The sequence below is a fragment of the Mesoplodon mirus genome, assembly GCF_964341445.2.
Source record: "Mesoplodon mirus genome assembly, chromosome: 2".
In the NCBI taxonomy this organism is placed as follows: Eukaryota; Metazoa; Chordata; class Mammalia; order Artiodactyla; family Ziphiidae; genus Mesoplodon; species Mesoplodon mirus.
In genome coordinates this window covers 84,243,458-84,262,962 of record NC_138977.1, presented here as the reverse complement: position 1 = coordinate 84,262,962, position 19,505 = coordinate 84,243,458, and the positions used below count along the sequence as shown (strand labels likewise).

At 38.3% G+C, this 19,505-nt stretch overlaps 1 protein-coding gene across 3 annotated transcripts in view; it reads left to right on the top strand.

Moving 5' to 3' along the window:
* Positions 1 to 19,505, top strand: part of ATP8A1 (ATPase phospholipid transporting 8A1) — a 242,792-nt gene that overhangs the window by 36,519 nt on the left and 186,768 nt on the right. For all 3 annotated transcript variants that reach the window (XM_082611029.1, XM_082611027.1, XM_082611028.1), the window contains exons 3-5: positions 1,069 to 1,168; positions 2,163 to 2,261; positions 9,073 to 9,118. In XM_082611029.1, coding sequence (XP_082467155.1) covers positions 1,069 to 1,168; positions 2,163 to 2,261; positions 9,073 to 9,118 — 245 coding nt within the window. The remainder of the gene's footprint in view (positions 1 to 1,068; positions 1,169 to 2,162; positions 2,262 to 9,072; positions 9,119 to 19,505) is intronic.

The following is a 19,505-nucleotide window of genomic DNA, read 5'->3' as shown; positions in this document are numbered from 1 at the left end:
ATGTTAATAAGAATCTAGTAGCAGGAAGGAGAAGAAGGGCTAAGCAGCCACATGTATGCTACCAATTCTAGTTACAGTATCTGAATAATGAAAACTGTTCATGGGTACGTGCCATGGGTTAATAGACCCATGAACTGTTGTTTTTGATTAACAAGTTTTCACCTTTTAAAAGAAGGCTTTGCAGTTCTTCACTTAGAACTCCTTTTTGTTAAATAGTCTTTAAATACTGGCTTTCGATACTTGCAAAATTTCATATGGTGTCAAGGAATGGAAGGTGTGAGAATTACTTCACTGTTCTATTTTCCTTCCAACAATAATGTAAAACTATTGCTGTTATAAGCACTATTCACTAAGTGGCCTCCAGAACCAAGTGAACACCAACCCCCTTCCCGCCACACGTCAGCCCAGTAGATTTGTGAAATGACCGTTTAAAATTAATATTTACACCTTCAAATTCTACAGTAACTTTTCTGAGCTTAAGGAGTGTGACATGTGTCCCTTTAATCTCCTTTCTATTTAATTAACAAGAGGAAGATTGGATATTTCTGAGACCTAAATGGTGATATCTTTCTGACTGTGGACATATCTGATGTGTTTGGTGTGGAGTCCTAGCCAAGTTTCTAGAGGAGCCATGAAGAAAATTCAGACAGAACCCCACAAAACTCCCCATTTCTCTGACGTTATCCAGGGAAGTCCCTCTATTTGATGTTTCTGGTCTTGCTCAAATTGCTGATTTTTTTTTGCAAGATTTTATTATCTATTAACATATTATACACTATCTTAACTAAAGGTGCTCTTCTTTGTAAGCTGTTGCTAGTAATGATAACAGGATGATTGGCCAAAGAGAACAAAAGATATTGTGCAGAAAATTAAACTCTTACTATTTAGATAGTTCCTTTCACTCCTTTTCTTTGAGGTTAATGACCATTTGCAGTATTTTCCCGATTTAAAACAGAGGGCGTTTGTTCATCATTTAATTTTTTATATGGCGATAATAGAATTTTGTAAACATGGGTGATAATTGTGGAGTAATTAACTTTTATACTGCTTTTCATTTTTGTTTTCTAGCACTGCAAAATATAACGTAATCACATTCCTTCCAAGATTTCTCTACTCTCAATTCAGAAGAGCTGCTAATTCATTTTTTCTCTTTATTGCACTGCTTCAGGTAAAGTCATGTTGTAAAACCTTAGCTCAAAGTCACGTGTTCAGATATTAATAAATGTTTTCCTTAAGCCTATGACCAATCTTCTGAAGCTTATCTAAGCACAGAGAGATAAGCTGGTTTGGTGGGCATTTCCAGCTCCTGCTGCAAGCCGAGTTAGAATACTGCTGCTACCTTATCAAGCCTTTTGATTCTTTTTGTTTTTTATTCATTTTTATCAACTTATTTTAAACATTCTGTAAATTTAATGTGGTGGGGACTGTTCATTTTGGGTAGTAAAGGAGGATGGGACTTTTTCTTAAACTAGTAAGTTATTTTAGTAACAGTAACACTGTCAATTCTGAACCTTAGAATGTAAGTTACCATTTAAAATTTTTTTCATTTTATATTTGGGTTAGTTGTAATTAGGAAAAAAAGTTTCATTTGATTAAAAAGTAGTCTATGTTCATGCAAAAAGAATAAGAAAACACAACAAAGAAAAAATTTTATAACTCTTATTATTCTACCACCACCAAGAGGCAATTACTGTCTTAAAGTTTGGGTGTTTATCCTTCTGTTCTTTTTTTTTTTTTTTCATCCCAAGCATTGTTAATTGACTTACTTTACAAAAAGAGGATCTTAAAGTATATATGTCTTATCATCTGCTTTATCCACATAATAATGTGTGGATATTTTCCCGTATGATTCATTGTGTTTCTAAAATAACATCCTTAATGGTTGTGTGAAATTTTAGTACATGGACATGCTGTAATTTAGTTAACCAATCCCCCTATGTAGGTGTTAGTCCTACACACAACTGCTTGCTGTGAAGCTAATTAACCCTCTCTCCCAGCTACATGCTAGATACAAGCAAATTACCTCACGTAGTGTTAGTCTACCAAGATGGTAAAATCAATGAAGCATATTTTAAGAAGCTCCAAGCCTTTGTTCTTTTTAAATGTATTATAAACCTTCTAGTTCTTACTGAATTTCTCATCCTTTTTTTCTCTTCCGATAGCAAATACCTGATGTATCACCAACAGGTCGCTACACAACACTGGTTCCTCTCTTATTTATTTTAGCTGTGGCAGCTGTCAAAGAGATAATAGAAGATATTGTAAGTATTTGTTTTTTCATAAATAAATGTAACTCTGTTGTTTTTATATACATATTTTAAAAAATTAGTTTCTTCCTAAGTTAATTCTTGACACAGATTGTTTAAAATACCCATTCAACTTTAAAGTATTGAAAATATGCTCCCAATGGCATATTAGTTTCTGCTTTATAACAAAGTGAATCAGTTATACATATACATATGTTCCCATATCTCTTCCCTCTTGCGTCTCCCTCCCTCCCACCCTCCCTATCCCACCCCTCTAGGTGGTCACAAACCACCGAGCTGATCTCCTTGTGCTATGCGGCTGCTTCCCACTAGCTATCTGTTTTACATTTGGTAGTGTATATATGTCAATGCCACTCTCTCACTTTGTCACAGCTTACCCTTCCCCCTCCCTGTATCCTCAAGTCCCTTCTCTAGTAGGTCTGTGTCTTTATTCCCGTCTTACCCCTAGGTTCTTCATGACCTTTTCTTTTTTTTTTTTTCTTAGATTCCATATATATGTGTTAGAACACACCATTGTAAAGCAACTATACTCCAATAAAGATGTTAAAAAAAAGAATAGATATATATGTATAACTGAATCACTTTGCTGTACACTTGAGACTAACACAGTATAAATTAACTATACTTCAATAAAAATTTAAACATAAAATATGCTCCCATCCCTAGAGTTAATTCCTCTTGATTGCAATAGGATTAATATTACAGAATGCTTATTACATGACCCCTTAGGTTTGTACCTTTGTAATGAAATAAATTAATTTGAATGTAGTAATTGGCTTGGAGAGAAAACTATATTTGCACAGTTTTCAAGTATGCTCAATTTTCAATGTGAACATTATTTCAGGTTAAACATGGTAACCTCCAAATTCTCTAAATGTAGAGTTTTTTGTATTTTTTTATTTTTTCATTTATATGCCACAGTTTTCACCTTATTAAATACCTTTGATTCCTTTTCATCTTATTTTAGTAGTTCTGTTTCCTTTTATTAAAAGAAAGTAACAGCAAATTTGCTATTTTTATTATTCTGTAGTAGTAGAGAAAAGGGGAAATCAGTTTCCCCTTTATAAAATAAGTTGCCCAAAATAAAATCAGACTTTCCTTTTTCCTGTTTCACCGTTATTTTAACTACTTTAGTTGAGGAAGCTAATATTTTTTTTTCTGTGCCCTTTAAATACATTGCCTGTATGAAATGATCATCTGTCAAGCCTTAGGCATGTCAGATGGTAAGACAAGGAAAGGCTGAGACATTCTTTAGAAAGCTCCAATTTAAAGTTGTACAAACATTGATATTATTTTTGTAAAGAATCAAATTGGGATCTCATGAAGAGCACATGAGCTGTAACATCACTAGGCATATTAGAAATGGGTCAACTAACCATTTAGATCATCAGCCTCAAAAACATCCAAGTGTCTAGGGGTACAAGCAGAGGGTGCGTGTGTGTGTGTGTGTGTGTGTAAAACATCGTAGTCCTCTAGCTGGAAATGGCATACTTGCTGGGGACCACTAGCTGAAAATTTAAGGGACTCTCTTCTCACCTGTATCACTCCACACAGAGTTACCATCTTTTAAATAGTACTTGCACTTGGCAGTCCTTAAGGACTGGTCTTTACTACAGTTTTGTCTCTTTCTTTGCCTTATGTATATTCCCCTTTCTTTCTTTGTTTAACCTAATTTTCATTGAACATCTCTTATTCGCTAGGCATTGTGCTGTCATTTTTGCAAATTTTTAAAAATTTAATTCATTCAGTAACTTTGCAAGTTAGATTTTTAGTCGCGTTTTAAAGGTAAGAAAGCTGAGGCTTAGAGAGGTTGTGTAACTTGTGCAAGAAATCAATGGAATCAGAATTCCATCCCATCCAGTGTTCTTCCTCTGTATTATTGTAGCAAGTCACCAATGATAATATTAATAACATTTATTGACCTTCTGGGTTCCATGTACTTGCTCTATGTCCTTTTAATTTATTAAATCTTATAACAACTTTAAAGATTATTGATATTATCCCCATTTTAAAGATGCGGGAGAGGAGGCACAGAGGGGTAAGTTAACTTGCCCAAGGTCACAGAGCTAATAACTGGGGCTGTCAGAATTCAAATAAGGCTGTTTGGTTCCAGAGCCCCTGCTTTATAATCACTGCTCTAAACTGCCTTTCCTTTTTTTTCCCTTTTCCCTAGCAAAACTATAAACTCTCTAGCTATGGTTTCTAGTATCTCTCTCTATGAAAATACATGGTAAATAAAATAGTATCCAAGAATTTTGCTTGTTTTTAACAGAACTCTTATTGGCATATGTAATAACTGGATACTATTGGAAAGCAGCTAATCAGGCAGTTCCTGAAGGATGTAATAATAGTATTGTGGCTAAATAAGATATCATGTGAAGTAGTTTTCCAATAAAGAAAAACAGTGTTAAGAAATTAACTAAAAATGTTCTGTAAGAATGGTTTAATAAGAAGTTTATGTCAATGTATAAGGTGATAGAAAGTTTGAAATGTTACTCCCTAGAAAAGGAAAAACAATCAGATAATCATTTAGATAGTTGGACAAAGAGTATCTTTATCAGTAATTATAATTAGTACATATAATTTTTCATTCATTCAACAAAGATATGTGAAGCAGTACTTAGGTGCCCAGCATTCATTAGGGTATGTTTTAGGATGTGTTAAACTTTTGCTGCAGTAATCAAGTCCCAAATGTCAGGGGCTTAAACATAAGTTGGTTTTTCATGTACTCAAAAACACTACAGGTTTTTGTACAGGAGGAAGGGAGGGCAGGAGGCACCATTGTTCATGTAGTCATTCAGGGATGCAGCTGAACCAGGGCTCTGCTGTGTGGGATATTAGTGGTCACCAGAACAGAGGAAGGGAGAGAATGGAGGTACATAGAAATGGTGCATATCGCATCTGCTTACAGCACGATATTAGAACTAGTGACATGACAAAAGGGAGCTATAATCTCAGTGTCCATAGCAATAGAGGAGAATTAGATATTGGTGAATACAGTAATGCCTACCACTCTTACATCAGTGAATGAAACAAAGCTTACATTCTAGTAAGCTTTCCTTTATGTTCTGTTAAACAACCTTTTTAAAAAAAATTTTACAATAACACAGTAAGAATTACCTAAGACTCAACAACCCCAGTGCATTTTAACTCTCAATGCTTTGGACACCTTAACATAATATGATTTCCTATTTTTGTGTGTAAGTAACAAATTACATATACACTTACTTGAAAATATAGAATTATTGGAGAACTCTTAGTTTAAAAAAAAGCTGCATAATGTCAAATGTTAATTCTTATGGTAAGAGTCAAGGTTGTTTGTTAAATTGATAATATTCACCTTTAAACGCATGCCTTCTTTGCTATACACTTGTTCACTTAAACACTGATAAACTTTATTCATTATAAAACAAATACTTATTTAAAATCTACAGTGTTCAGAGGCCAAATCCTGGGAATATGCCAGTGAGTGAAAGTAGTTATGATCGAGCTTGCAGTCTAGTACAGGGGACAGACGTTACTCAGGTAACCACACCAGCTATTATGAGAATTAAATGATGCACTAAAGTCCTTAGAGCGGTGCTTAGTATATAATTAGTGCTGAATAAATGTTAACTGTGTGGTCATCATTCAAAGATCTTTTTGACTAAAATATAGAAAATGGATTGCAAGGAAAGAAGAGAGGATTTTGGTAATAGTTGGTATGAAAACATAAAGATGTCTTAAACTAAGTGGTATTGTAAAGATAAAGAAATATGGAAAATTGAATTCAATATATATTTAGGAGTAAAATTGACAAGACTTATCACCATCTGAAATGCTGTATATCCTACTCATTTTATTAATGTTTTATCTATAACAACTAGAATGTAAGTTCCATGAGAGCAGGAGTTTTTGTCTCTTGTTCATTGCTGTATCAGCAATAGTAACAGGGCCTGACACAGTATTTTGTTAACATTTATTGAATGAAGAAATACATTGGATGGGAGTGAAAGGGAAAGAAGGTACTTACGACTCTCAAGTTGCTGGTTTGTGCAAGTGGATGGTATATGGTTCCATTCTGAGACAAGTACCTAGTCTTGGGGGTTAAAGTCAGAGATTGCCTTTTGGACATAGTGTAAGATGCCTTTGAGACTGCCAGAGGGAGCTGTCAGGAAGGCAACTGGATATAATAGTCTGGAGCTCAGATGAGAGTCTTGACTGGTATATATTTAGATAATAGTTATCATTGAAATTACAGTTATGAATGAACTAAGAGAGTGGAGAGTGAGAGGTGGAGAGGGCAGGGAGTAAGCCTTGAGGAAGTCCATCTCAGAGAGATAAAGAAGGGGCCATGGTGCAGGTAGAACACCTGGGTAATGATGTCTTAAGATATGTCTAGGTGGGGAGGGGGAAGGGTAAGCTGTGACAAAGCGGAAGAGAGGCATGGACATATATACAGTACCAAACGTAAGGTAGATAGATAGTGGGAAGCAGCCGCAGAGCACAGGGAGATCAGCTCGGTGCTTTGTGACCGCCTGGAGGGGTGGGATGGGGAGGGTGGGAGGGAGGGACACGCATGAGGGAAGGGATGTGGGAACAGATGTATATGTATGACTGACTCACTTTGTTATAAAGCAGAAACTAATTAAATAAATAAATAAATAAATAAATAAATAAAATTTAAAAAAAAAAAAAGATATGTCTAGGGAGGGAAGGGTTTCCAGAAGGAAGGGGTAGTCAGTACCACATGCTTAAGAACCATAAAGTTCATGGCACTATTTATACAGTAGAGTTTATTGGACCACTGTCAATCAAATATTGATAATATTAAATAATTCACTAGCTCTCAGTGATATTAAGTGAACTCTGATTACAGGACAGTAGAAGTATTTGAACTCAGAAAATAGCTTTACTAATTTCTTCTGAACTATTAGTTTTAGAAGAAATAGGATCCCTTTTGGATACAATGTAATGATAAGATTAGAATGTACCTATCTGGGTTGGATTCTTATGTATATTCAAAACAATTGTTTCTTGACAAGTAACCTAATTTATTCTGTGGTGGGAAGGTTGAGGAAGGAGAGGCTCCTATATAAGAATTCTCTGCAGATGGAAAGAAATGTTCAGGATCTCCTTAAGTTTCACTAAGATTAAATTTCCAGTTTAAGTGGAGGGTTTCATTAATTAGCTTTTATTTGTCTCCTTCAGTTGGAAGTCTAACCATTGTCTGTCATAGATGTGCGTTGTTTTGGAAATATTTGCACTGCCTTCAGATATCTAAATTTGCCTTGGACCAAATTTATTTTGGACCAAAATTTATTTTGGGTTACTTCCTAATTTTCTTAAGATCTTTATTCACACACACAAAAAAAAGAGTAAGTATTTTAGAGTTTTATCAATCATAAAATATTCTCCACTGATGCTACAAATTTAACAAATAAATAAAAATTTATTTAAGAACCTTTGCTGGCAAATCGTGTGCTTATTACTTTTGGAAGCAATAATTTGACTATTAAAAGTCTGCATTGTTACACTTTTATTAGTGAGTGTTTTATTGAGAAAGAATTGTGGTGTGTTCCTGCATATGGATGTGGCAGGAATCATTTTCAACAAGCCTTCCACAGAGGCGTTCTGAATGCCTTATTTGCATTTTGTGCAGTTCAGTGGCTGATTGTTTGGATGAACTGAGCTCACAGTGTCAGCTATTATGCCACTCCTCGTCAGCGCTGCTGTGTCTTGGAGTGCTCATCTACCAGCCCAGGCTTTTCTCTGGAAAAGTGTTTTCATTTGTGCCTGTGATTCTAAAAACCATGTTTCTTCTCCAACGGGGAACTTAGGAACTCATTTTATTACACTCATGCCAACCCACCTTGTGGTCAGGTATGCGCAGCTAAACCTGACCCTGGGCTTTATATGATAGAATCTTTGAGCTCAGAGTCAGTTACACTCAGCACGTTTCTTCAGCATCAGCAGAGGCTGATGTGTTATGCTCGATGCTGTAAGTTTAGACAGAAGCCGTGGAAAACCTCTAGTTGAACCGTAGAGAAGATAGCCTCCCCTGGCCACTCAACTTCTCACCTTTCCTCTGACCTTCCCTTTCTCTTTCTTACTGCTATAAAATCTTGGCTTTGTAGCTTTTCAGACTCACCCACCTAGACTTAGACTAACTCATTTGTTTACCGTTTACTTTTTTCTTGCTTTGGGAGGAGGGAAAATGAGACTCAGTGACTTGTGGTAGTGGGAGAGGGGGCTGTAGGGGAACAGTGGGGAGAAGCAGCTTTGTGCAAACGGTAGATATATTTGGTTCCCGTCATTGACAGACATCAGCATGTCATTAAATTATAGAGGATGTACTCAGCTAATTAGATAATGAATTTCATAAGAAACTGAAAATCTTTCAGTACCATTATTAAATGGTAGTTATTATAGGTAATTCTCATGGGCAATCTTCTTTTTTAAGTAAGTTATTTAAACAAAAGTCTAAATTAGCCTTTCAGCTCCATCTTTTCTAGTACATTAAAATTTTAATCATGCCTGTATGATAATGTAAGATCCCTCCGAGGACCACACCCCTGTACTCCCAGAACAGGAGTAGCATATAAAGATGCTATGGATTGCACTTTCAATTTTAAAATTCCTGCATACCCGGATTATTCCCATTACGACACCCTGGGTGTACTTATAAAATTGATATGGGTGTGAAAGGATAGAAGCTTTGAGAAACATAAGTTTTAAAAATCTCTCTCTTGTAATAGGTGCTATCTTGTTTTGTTAATCTCATCCACTTTTTCACAGTTTTTGCTTTTTTGCTTTTAAATTTTAGAAACGACATAAAGCTGATAATGCAGTGAACAAGAAACAGACCCAAGGTAAGAATTCTACATTTTGTTTCTCGTATCTGTCAAATACACTCATAGTAATATATACAAATCACTTCAATTAAGTATAATTCAACTGAAAACACTGTGTATCTCTTAAGTTTTTGTTCCAGGATAGATTCTTCCTTTGTAGCATTTATTAGCATGACACTTAAATTCACATTAGAGTGATTTACAGGGGTAATATTCATAGTTTTGCAAAGTAATATTTTTAATACATTTTAAGTGCCTCATAGCAATGTTCTCACAAGTACTGTCCATAAAATCTGCAGTTGTTTTGACAGTGTTAAGTGCTACAAAATGTCTTTGGGTGTGTGTGTATGATCTATAGATGTACTCTAGATATGATTTATAGAAAATAATCTGATGTGATGTTACTTGAGTAAAAGGTATATTGGAAGCACTTTGAATTATCCTTTACTTGCAGAAGATATATACTCCAGAAATAAATAAAACAGTTAAAACCAGGCCAGCTTCTGGAAAGCACATGGCATGTTGATGCGGCTCTTTTGTTGTGGGTCTCATTTTGATGGAGTTGAAACCCAAATGACCTTCAACACAAGCAAATAGACTTTGTGCTCTCAATTTAAAAAAAAAAAATACCCAGGAACATGTGAAACAGACATCTTACCCCATCCCTGAGCTTTCCCAGTCTGAGAATCTCATCTCTCTCTGAAGTTCCCTGATGTGATGAGGATCAGCCATGTCTGCCAAAATTAGCTGGTAATTAAAAACAATATTTTTATATGGCTCTGACTTTTATGGGACTCTGTCAAAATACCCTGCTTCTCTTCTTACCACCTTCTACCAAAGGGATTATCTGCTGATCTTTGATGCATTTGAAAAAGGTACATTTATTAAAGTATCACCTAATAAATATGTACTGAGATTATACTTATTACGGGACATATGAAAAAGTATAAGATGAGAACTCTATAAAGGTGAAAAATGATCTTGTGTGGAAAATGAAGGATTTGGATTACGTGATCTCATTGTCTCTAGATTTTTGTGGCAAATGCTGGTTCCTGTGGCAAATGCTCTTTGAATTCAAAAGCAGGAGAGAATTGTGGCGTAACTTGAGCTAGATCTTGAATTTCGGGAAAAGTTTGGATGAGCAGAGGCACCTGGGCAAGACGTTGCCTGTGTGCCGAGTGAGGAAGGGTGAAGAGAGCTTTTCCTGAGCAGAGATGAAGACGGCTGTTGGATTGCTTTGTGGAACCACTAGAGTGCCAGATGGGGAAAGGAGATTCCTGGCAAAGGGAAGCAAAGACATGATCAGAAAGGTAGACCGGGGTCAAATTTTACAGGGCCTTGAATGCCAAGCCAGGAGATTCCAACTTTTCTTACGGTATGCTGAGTAGCTGTTGAAGGTTTACAAACCAAAAAGAGATAAGGTAAACATGCAGATTAAAGTCGGAGAGCAGAGTGACACGGAATAGGGGGCTCTTAGAAGCTTGAGGACTAAGCTACTCTAGGGGTTTAGGTGGGAAGGGACAGCCATAGGTACTGAAAGGGGGGAAAAAAAAGCAAAAATGTTTCAGGTACTGGTATTTTTGGCAAGTGGTGTAGTTTTTGCATTTGTTGCCATGTTGCTCAGAATGTTCAGTAACGGCTTTTGAACCAAAAATATGTAACTGTTTTTTCCAATACATAATGTGTCTTGTGGCAGAGGGCTCCTATCCTCAGGGACTAGCAGTTACTTAATTTTCAAGCCTTGGCACAAGAAGTCAACATTGTACAGTTGAAGAGTAGCCGTCATAGCCGTGTTGATTTAAGCTACCACGCCCTGTATGGGTGGGTTCTCTGATTTTCCAGGTGCTTCTAGAAATACTCCCTTTTTGCCCACTATTCAGAGAAAAGATTCTTTCTTGGTTCACCAGTTCATTCTGGATTAACAAGATTAGCTCTGTGGTTAAAAAGTGAGAGGAAAGTCTTCTATAGTATAGAAAACTCATGTCAAAAATAAAATATTAAGGCTTACATATAAAAATCATTTTAAGTCAGAATAGTTGGAAAGCCCATGTTCAAGAAGTTATGGTCTTTAGTTTGCTACTTGATTGTTTTCTAAGAGAATCGAATCGTTCTTTTTTTTTCCTTTGCCTAGTTTGAGTATTTGGTCATCTTTTTGATTTTGCAGTTGATAGGTGATAACAAATGTTTGAGTAGGATACTATTTGCTGTCAGATAACTCAAATTACTGATACTTTATATGAAAGCCATCTGTCGGTAGGCCAGACTGAAATTCAATTTGCTTTCCTGAGTTGAGGCAGGAAGTGGTGTAGGAGTGGGAAGGGGGTTATTTTTGACAGGCAATTAATCATGACAGATATTTTTTAGTATTTTACTTAAATTTCATTTTCTAAATGTTTATCAAGACCATGTAATATATGAGGACGTCTTTCCCTCAGATTCAAATATTAATCCTTCTATATTCTTAGAAAAATGAATATTTTCTCTCCTTATTTTGCATTGAGGCACTAAAGAGTGACTTTTTCTCTCTGTCATTCCCTAGTGACTTCAGAAATACAAATTCATGATTTCACTTACAACATTTTCAGTGGACTGGTACCTGTCTGATGCCTCATTTTCACCAATTAATGAACTTGATCAGGGGTTTCTGCAGAGGGCAGGTCTTCCTCATCTTTGTGTCCTCACAACTCTAGCCCAGGGGCCCGTCCTTAGCAGGTGCTCTATGTGAGTGAAAGAACCACTCTCTGTATAGATACTTCAGTACAGATAGGAAGCAGGAAGAGACTAGAAATGAAAGGAGCCTCCTTGAAAATTCATTACCTAGGGTGTGAGCAAGATGAAAAGCAGTATTTCCAAAACACTGTGTCCCAGACTGTTCTGCAGGTGCTGATAAGATTTTAAAAAAAGACTAACATGGTAGAAGTTCTTGCCTCCTCTTTACTGTCTCTGTTGAAGTCATTATGTCATCATTTTACTCTGCTCTGCATCCTATGAACACAGCACTGTGTCCACTTATCACTTCCACTGCCGAAAAGCCCAGAGCACTGCCGTATTCAGGACCCCCAGGTTTTCCTGGCATCTAAATTTACCTTATTTTCTCTAATTTCTTCCTCAATATTTGAGCTCACAATATCTGACATACCCTCCCTCCGCGTGTCTACATACACACAGGAGGCAGTCTCTCACTCTGTGTCCTAAATTGGGTTTTCTTGGCCAAACTTAGCTCTGCAGAAATTTGTTAATTATGCATTTGTAATTATCATTATCATTATAATATGTATATTGAAGCCAATCCCCATAAGAATTTGTTGGGATTGAGCTAGTTCTCTTTTTAAATTGTAAACTTATGCTTTTACTTTTTGTGGAAAACTGCTATGGCTAGTATTTCAAGTGGAATGACAATTTCACATAAAGTCACAATATGGAGGCCTGGGAAGGATGGGGTTCAGGTGCAGACTAAGAAAGATATTTTGGATCTAAAATATTAAAATTAAAGATGCCTCTTAATGAAGTAGATTTGCTGTTTTAAAATCCCAGGTTTGGATATATTCCCTGAAGGATGGTATACATACATTCTGCAGGTGAGAATGTCTGGGAGACACCTGTGACATCTGGCAGCCCATCAGTCACCTGACTGGCTGCTGCCGTTGAATGAGGGCCACATTAGTACCATTAGATTGTTTCATACCTTGTTTTGTTAGTAGGTATTAGATTAGAATAAGTCTTTAATAAAGCAGTAGAGTAAGTCTTTAATAAAGCAGTTTTGCTCTGTTTTAATTTAATTTACAAAAAGATAACATGAACTTCTTTTTAACTAGGCACATAGCTAAAAATAATAGATCTCATCTCCACATGATTCGTCTTTTCCCAGAGCTACATCAGCCTTTTCAGTAGTGGAGTTGAGTTGGTGGCCACTGATAACCCCTAACAAGGCTACTTCCCTGCAGGGCACATAGTTGCTTATCTCTGACTGCAAGCTATTTCACCTTTAAAGTCCTTTATGAAAAAGATGTTGAGTTGGTGTGGGTTGAATTTGTTTTAGGTTGTTACGCCTGAAATGACCTACTAACAAGACTGAATCCATCTGGTTGAGTTCATTTCATGCTAAGGGACTTAAAATAGCACCACTTTCCTGGCTTACTGAAAAAGCCAGTGTGCAGCTTTTTTGTTTCCCTGGAGGTATCTGACACATCTGATCCGTCCATAAGCCTCGACCTGTACTCTGCCACGTGTACATCAGTTACCTATAAATAGTTCTTAGAAAGTATTGTTTCCATGAGCATAAAAATTGGACTTAAAAATTGAGCACATAATGTGCTAAAGAATGTTTTCAGACACCTCTAAGATTGTTAATATCTTCAAATTAAAATTTTTAAATCTTACAATTTTATGAACTGAACTGGTTAGATATTTTTAGCAACAGCTCTGGATGAAGAGGAAGTATTTATTTGTGGGGAAGTACAACTGCAGATTATCTTTCATTTGTCCCATAAATAAAAGCACACCAAGAAACAAAATCCATTGAGGAAATTGAGGGCGATAGATAAAGTGAAAGGAGAAGAACAGGTGTGACTCCAAGTTAGAACGTTTATTGTTTCACTTCAGTAAGTCTTGCTGAACATCTGCCTTGGGTAAGACCCAATGCAGAAAATGCAGAAAGAAACCAGGCTTCATGCTTGCCCTGTAGGAAATTAAAATCTGGTAGGGAGGATAAGATGCTCACTGATACTGTGATACAAGATAGAAAAACTAATAAAGGCTAAATGAGAGAGGTGGGGATTCAGAAGTGTCACATGCGAGGATCACAAAAACGAGTGGACTTTGAGTAAGCAGAGCTGTCGGGGTGGGTGCAGGGATGATCCAGGAGGAAATGGGAAGGCATGAGGTATATTCTGGGAAGAGCAAATACAGATGTCCCTTGGTATCCATGGGGGATTGGTTCCAGGACCCTCACCAATACCAAAATCTGATTCCTTTATACAAAATGGCATATGAGTGGTGGATGCAGAACCCGTGGATACGGAGGGCTGCATGCAGTCCGTTTTGGCTACAGCATAGGATACGTGGCAGAGAGCAGTGGGGACAGGAACGGGAAGGCAAGTTAGGGTCATAATTTGGAGGCTTTGAAAACCAAGGTGAAGAACTTGGAGAGAATTACTGAAGGGTGTGGCTAGGTTCCCAGTCATACTTTTTAACAAGGAATGTGACAGCTGTATGGGGAGCGGTGGGGTGAGGCACAAAGGGAGACTGACTTTTGATTAATTAGGGAAGGGGAATAGGGTGGTAGCAATGAGAAGGCAAAGGAAAATACACAATGGACAGATCCAACTGGACTTGGCAAAGGAGGGGAAACCCCATCAAACACCAAATGCTGAATTAATAGAGGACTGAGGCTGTGATACCCACTAAATCCAGCATTTAAGAAGTCATAAAATAGATAAGCAACAAGAATTTAGCGTATAGCACAGGGAATTATAGTCAGTATCTTGTAATAATCTGTAATGGAATAAAATCTGCCAAAAATCTGAATCACTATGCTGTACACCTGAAACTAATGCAATATTGTAAATCACATCTTCAATTTAAAAAAAAAAAAAGTCACAGTTCTTAACTGGAGTTCCAGTTCTAAACTGGAGAGCAGATGTGGGGCTGGGAGAACTGAAGCCTAGCTGCAGGGAAGGGTGGAATGACTGGTGAGGCGATGCAAGGAGATTTTTCTTTCAAGGAATTTCTCAATTACATAAAGGAAAAAGCAAATGATTCATGACTCTGTGCAGCACAGGGGGGAAAAAAAACATTCTGAGCGAAGGAGGTTCCTGCCCCTTGTGAACTGATCACATCATCTCACCCATATTTTTTTAAGATAAGTCACTGGTTCTCAAACAGCTTGCTGAAACTCACCCCTAGAGTTTCTGTAGGCCTTGCAGGGGACCCCAGAATTTCATTCTAAAGAAATTCTCATTGATGCTGATGCTGCTAGTGAGGACCCTTGTTAAAAGTTGTAAAGTAAGCTGGAAGAAGTGGTATCAATTCATTGAAAAATCTCTATAGAGAATACGGACGAGAGTGGAACTCAGGAGGTTCCCTTTGTCTTTTGTGTCAGAGGATCCCAAGCAGATTGTTGCTTAATTTGAACTTTATAGGCAAGTTCACGAGGGAGACTTTTGTGCAGTGTCAGTTTGTGCCACAAGAGGTTTTTTGCTTTCAGGTTGTCTTTGTAAGGGTCTACGTGGTGAATGAATTGATGCTTTAATATGGGTATGCTGGTTTTCCTTCTCTGCCCGGTTCAAAACTATAGTCTCAGCGGTTCTCTTAGCCTTCTCAATGCACTGAAACTCCTCTTCAGTGCTTCCTGCCACTTAGGGATTGCAGCATGCTGCCTTTGCTGTGGTTTCTCTATGTCCTGTGACAAGGATAGTGCCCATTACCCTTTTGGATAATTTGCCTTTTGTTAACCTATTTCAAGAAGTGGCTTGATTGCCCAGGAACGACACCCCACACACTCCAGTGACACTTTCCGTAACGGCCTTAATGGTAGACCAGTTAGATCGCCGTGGTGATGGCTTCTCTCAGAGAAGCCAGCATGAGACCCTCAGCCAGCACCTGTACGTGTGCGACATTTGATTGAGTCCTGAGAGAGTGACGGTTTCTCCAGAGCCTTTGATTAGGGAATTCCCAAGGGACTCTAACAGAATGTTTGTATTTCAACAGAAAATCCATTACAAAAAAGCTGTTAAGTAGCATCCTGCTCAGTAAGAACAGGTGACATTTGAGGTATTTGTTTAAAATCTGAGCTCCTCCATGCATACTAATTAACCAGTGTGGAAATTATAGCAGGTGTGTTTGGGGAACTGCTGAGAGGTGGAGGAGATTTGCATTTAAAAGGAAGAGCTGTTAAAGCATCATAAGACAAGCCATTGACATAATTCTTTCCTAGCTTGTTCTCAGTCCTCTTCACCAGGCATCACTGATCATCTCCTCCATGGGTCACCTTCTCTAGAGTTGTGAAGTAAGTGTACTTTGGGACCAAGGAAGCTAAAAGCTCAGCAAAGGACCCAGCATCATTTCTTGTTTCCTCTAAACCTGGTTAGAGCTGGGTTAGAGGAGGTCAGTGATTAAAAATAACTAGGTTTCTATTTCAGTCACCAGCATAATACATGTGATATGGTTTATTTCAATTGTTCTATGGTTGGGTGTTTAGGAACCAGTTCAGAAGTAAAGACAACAATGAATTGTGACTGACTTTTATCCAAGCCTTGATTTGTGCAGAAACCTTTTTTTTTTTTTTTTTTTTTTGCTGCATTGGGTCTTCATTGCTGCGTGCAGGCTTTCTCTTGTTGCAGCGAGCGGGGGCTACTCTTCGTTGCGGTGCATGGGCTTGTCATTGCAGTGGCTTCTCTTGTTGCGGCGCACGGGCTCTAGGCACGTGGGCCTCAATAGTTGTGGCATGCAGTCTTCAGTCGTTGTGGCTGCTGGGCTCTAGAGCTCAGGCTCAGTCGTTGTGGCTCACAGGCTTAGTTGCTCCACAGCATGTGGGATCTTCCTGGACCAGGGGTCGAACCCATGTCCCCTGCAATGGCAGACAGATTCTTAACCACTGCACCACGAGGGAAGTCCCCAGAAACCTTTTATATGTCGTGAGCTGATTTTTAACTTCACCAGAATTCTGTATTGTTCTCTATATCCTAAAATGGGTCTAGCCTCAAGTTTGAAGAAGCTATGCACTTCTAGCTTTTATTTTTGTGTTACGGTTTTGTGGATCAAAAACAAACGAAATTGGGGGTGGAAGGTAGAAGGGATAGAAACATCCTCAGTTCTAAGAAGCCTCCAGGTAATGCTGATGCTGCAGGTCTCTGGACCACCTGTTGAGTGGCAAGGTTCTGTACTACATCCAAAGGTATGTTACTCTTAGTTAGAATTCTAATTCAGTGTAGGACATAAAGGTAATTTACACTTGGATTAATCTAGGCCACTGTAGCTTTCAGAATAAGTACCAAGTACCCATCAGATTGACAAAATTCAAGCAACTGATAACAGTTTGTGCTTGTCTAAGTTTATAGTCAGTGGAACATTATATATTGCTTAGTGACACTGTAGAGTGCCATATGGAAGTAATCTGGTTGTATCTGATAAAAGTACAAACACAAATACCCTAGAGCCAGCAATGCTCCTTTGGGACTCCTCTCCTATAGAGTACAATTACGTAAATATATTTCAGTGTTATTTGAGGTGGTAGAAAAAAGTCGTAGTCAAAATTTCCACTGAGAGGAGGATAGTTGAATACATTATGATACAACTGTTGTGTAAATCAGAGTTGTTTCACAGCTGGACTGGAATACCTCTGTGCTGATCTCAGAGACACCTGGAACTGTGATGCTGAACCTTGGCCAAGAGAAGGATGAGGGCTTCCCTGGTGGCACAGTGGTTGAGAGTCCACCTGCTGATGCAGGGGACACGGGTTCGTGCCCCGGTCCGGGAAGATCCCACATGCCGCGGAGCGGCTAAGCCTGTGCTCCGCAACGGGAGAGGCCACAACAGTGAGAGGCCCGCGTTCCGCAAAAAAAAAAAAGAAGGACGAGATGGACTAGCTGTTCAATTAATGCTCTCTGCAGGGTTTGAAACTCCCCTGAAGCACCCAAAATTAGCTCCTCTGCTTAGTTTAAGGATGTATATAGATTGATGGCTTGACTGGTTTAATTTGTAACATAATCTGGCTTGTCTAATTGACTGGGGGGTGTAAAAGATCCCCTGGATTTTCCCAGGCTTTCCTGAAATTAAGATTTATCATACATATCATGGAGGTTCAAAATCCATGTCCGAGGTGAACGAGAAGGGACCCTGGAGGGCTGTGCCTAGGAGTTTCTCAGGTCCCTGATGCTTGCCTGGGCTTTTATTTTCCCGCTGTACCATATCCTCTAGTTTGATTAAAACTTTTCTTGAATACACCCTGTGGAGTCTTGTGAGTCTGTTCAGTTATCTGACCCATTTGTAATGGATACATCCATACAAGGGATTATTTCTCAAAAAATGGGTTGTCTCTGTGCTTTGTCCTGAAAGTACATGTTAAGTGGAAAACGAAGTTGCAGAGAAATAAATTTTTAAAAAGAAAGAAAACAAACATGCATGTGTGCATGCTTGTCTAGAGAAAAGTATGTGAGGATGCATCAGCATTCCTTACCTTGAGAAAGTGGCATGAGAGGAGGAAAGAATCTCAGCTTTTCCTTTATATAACTCCAGTTGACTTGGACAATAATACATTGATTCTGCAGTTTGATAGAAAACATTGTTGACTAAAAATGTATTTAAAAGTTTCTTAGACATATCAGTTTTTGCAGTAAGCCATAGTTTCCAGTGTATGTCTTCAGTGATGAATGGAGGAAACCTTTGGATGGAGCGTAGGGGAGAAGAGAGTAGGAGGATGTACTGTTTGGGTGGAGGCAGGCATCCCCTAAGAGATGGTAGGAGGACAGGCTAGTTTACAGAGGGAGGGTGGCACAGAAGGGTCAGGTAGGGGAGGGACGTAGGTAGGTTCAAATGTGCATGGAGAAACCATCCAAGCGAGGTTGAGGGGAATAAGCAGGTGGGGAGGATGGACAAGTGAAGCAGATTCAGATGGTTTTCCAGGTTTCAGTGAAAGTGGCCAGGCTTCCAGCCTCCCTGGTGGAGCAGACTCCCTGGTATGGTCTGGTCAGCTGAGTTTGCTGTGACACTTCCATCCTGTAAGGGGAACCCAGTAGAGTGGTTCAGAGCTATTTTCAGGTGTGAACTGACCAGTCTCTTCCGAGTGGCAGCATTTCAAGGAGGGCTAGTTTGGATTACAGAGCTGGAAGGGGTGGCCCAGAGCTGACATCAGAGGACATTCATGTCCCAAACACACAGGAACATTAGTGCATCTAATGGTTGTGTAACCATTTCCAGCTGCTCACACTGGAAACATTTTAGGAACTTACGAAACTGAGAAGGCTATTTTAAGCAAATGTTTAAATAGTTCATTGGCATCATTTTATGTAGCTGTTTGGTTTTTTTTGGAGTTATAACTCACATACCATAAAATTCATTATTTTCAAGTATACAGTTCAGTGTTTTTTTTAGGATATTCACAGCGTTATGCACCCAGCACCACTATCTGATTCTAGAATCCTTTCATCACCCCCAGATGTTTAAGCAGTCAATCCCCATTGCCCTCTTTCATGAGCCCCTGATGACCACTAATCTACATTCTATCTCTATGGATTTGTCTGTTCTGGGCATTTTATATAAAGGAGATCATACAACATGTAGCCTTTTGTGACTGGCTTATCTTCAAGAGTCATCCCTGTTATCACATGTATCAGCATTTCATTCCTTTTTTATGACTGAGTAATATTTCATTGTATGGCTTTATCCCTATTGTTTAACCATTCATTGG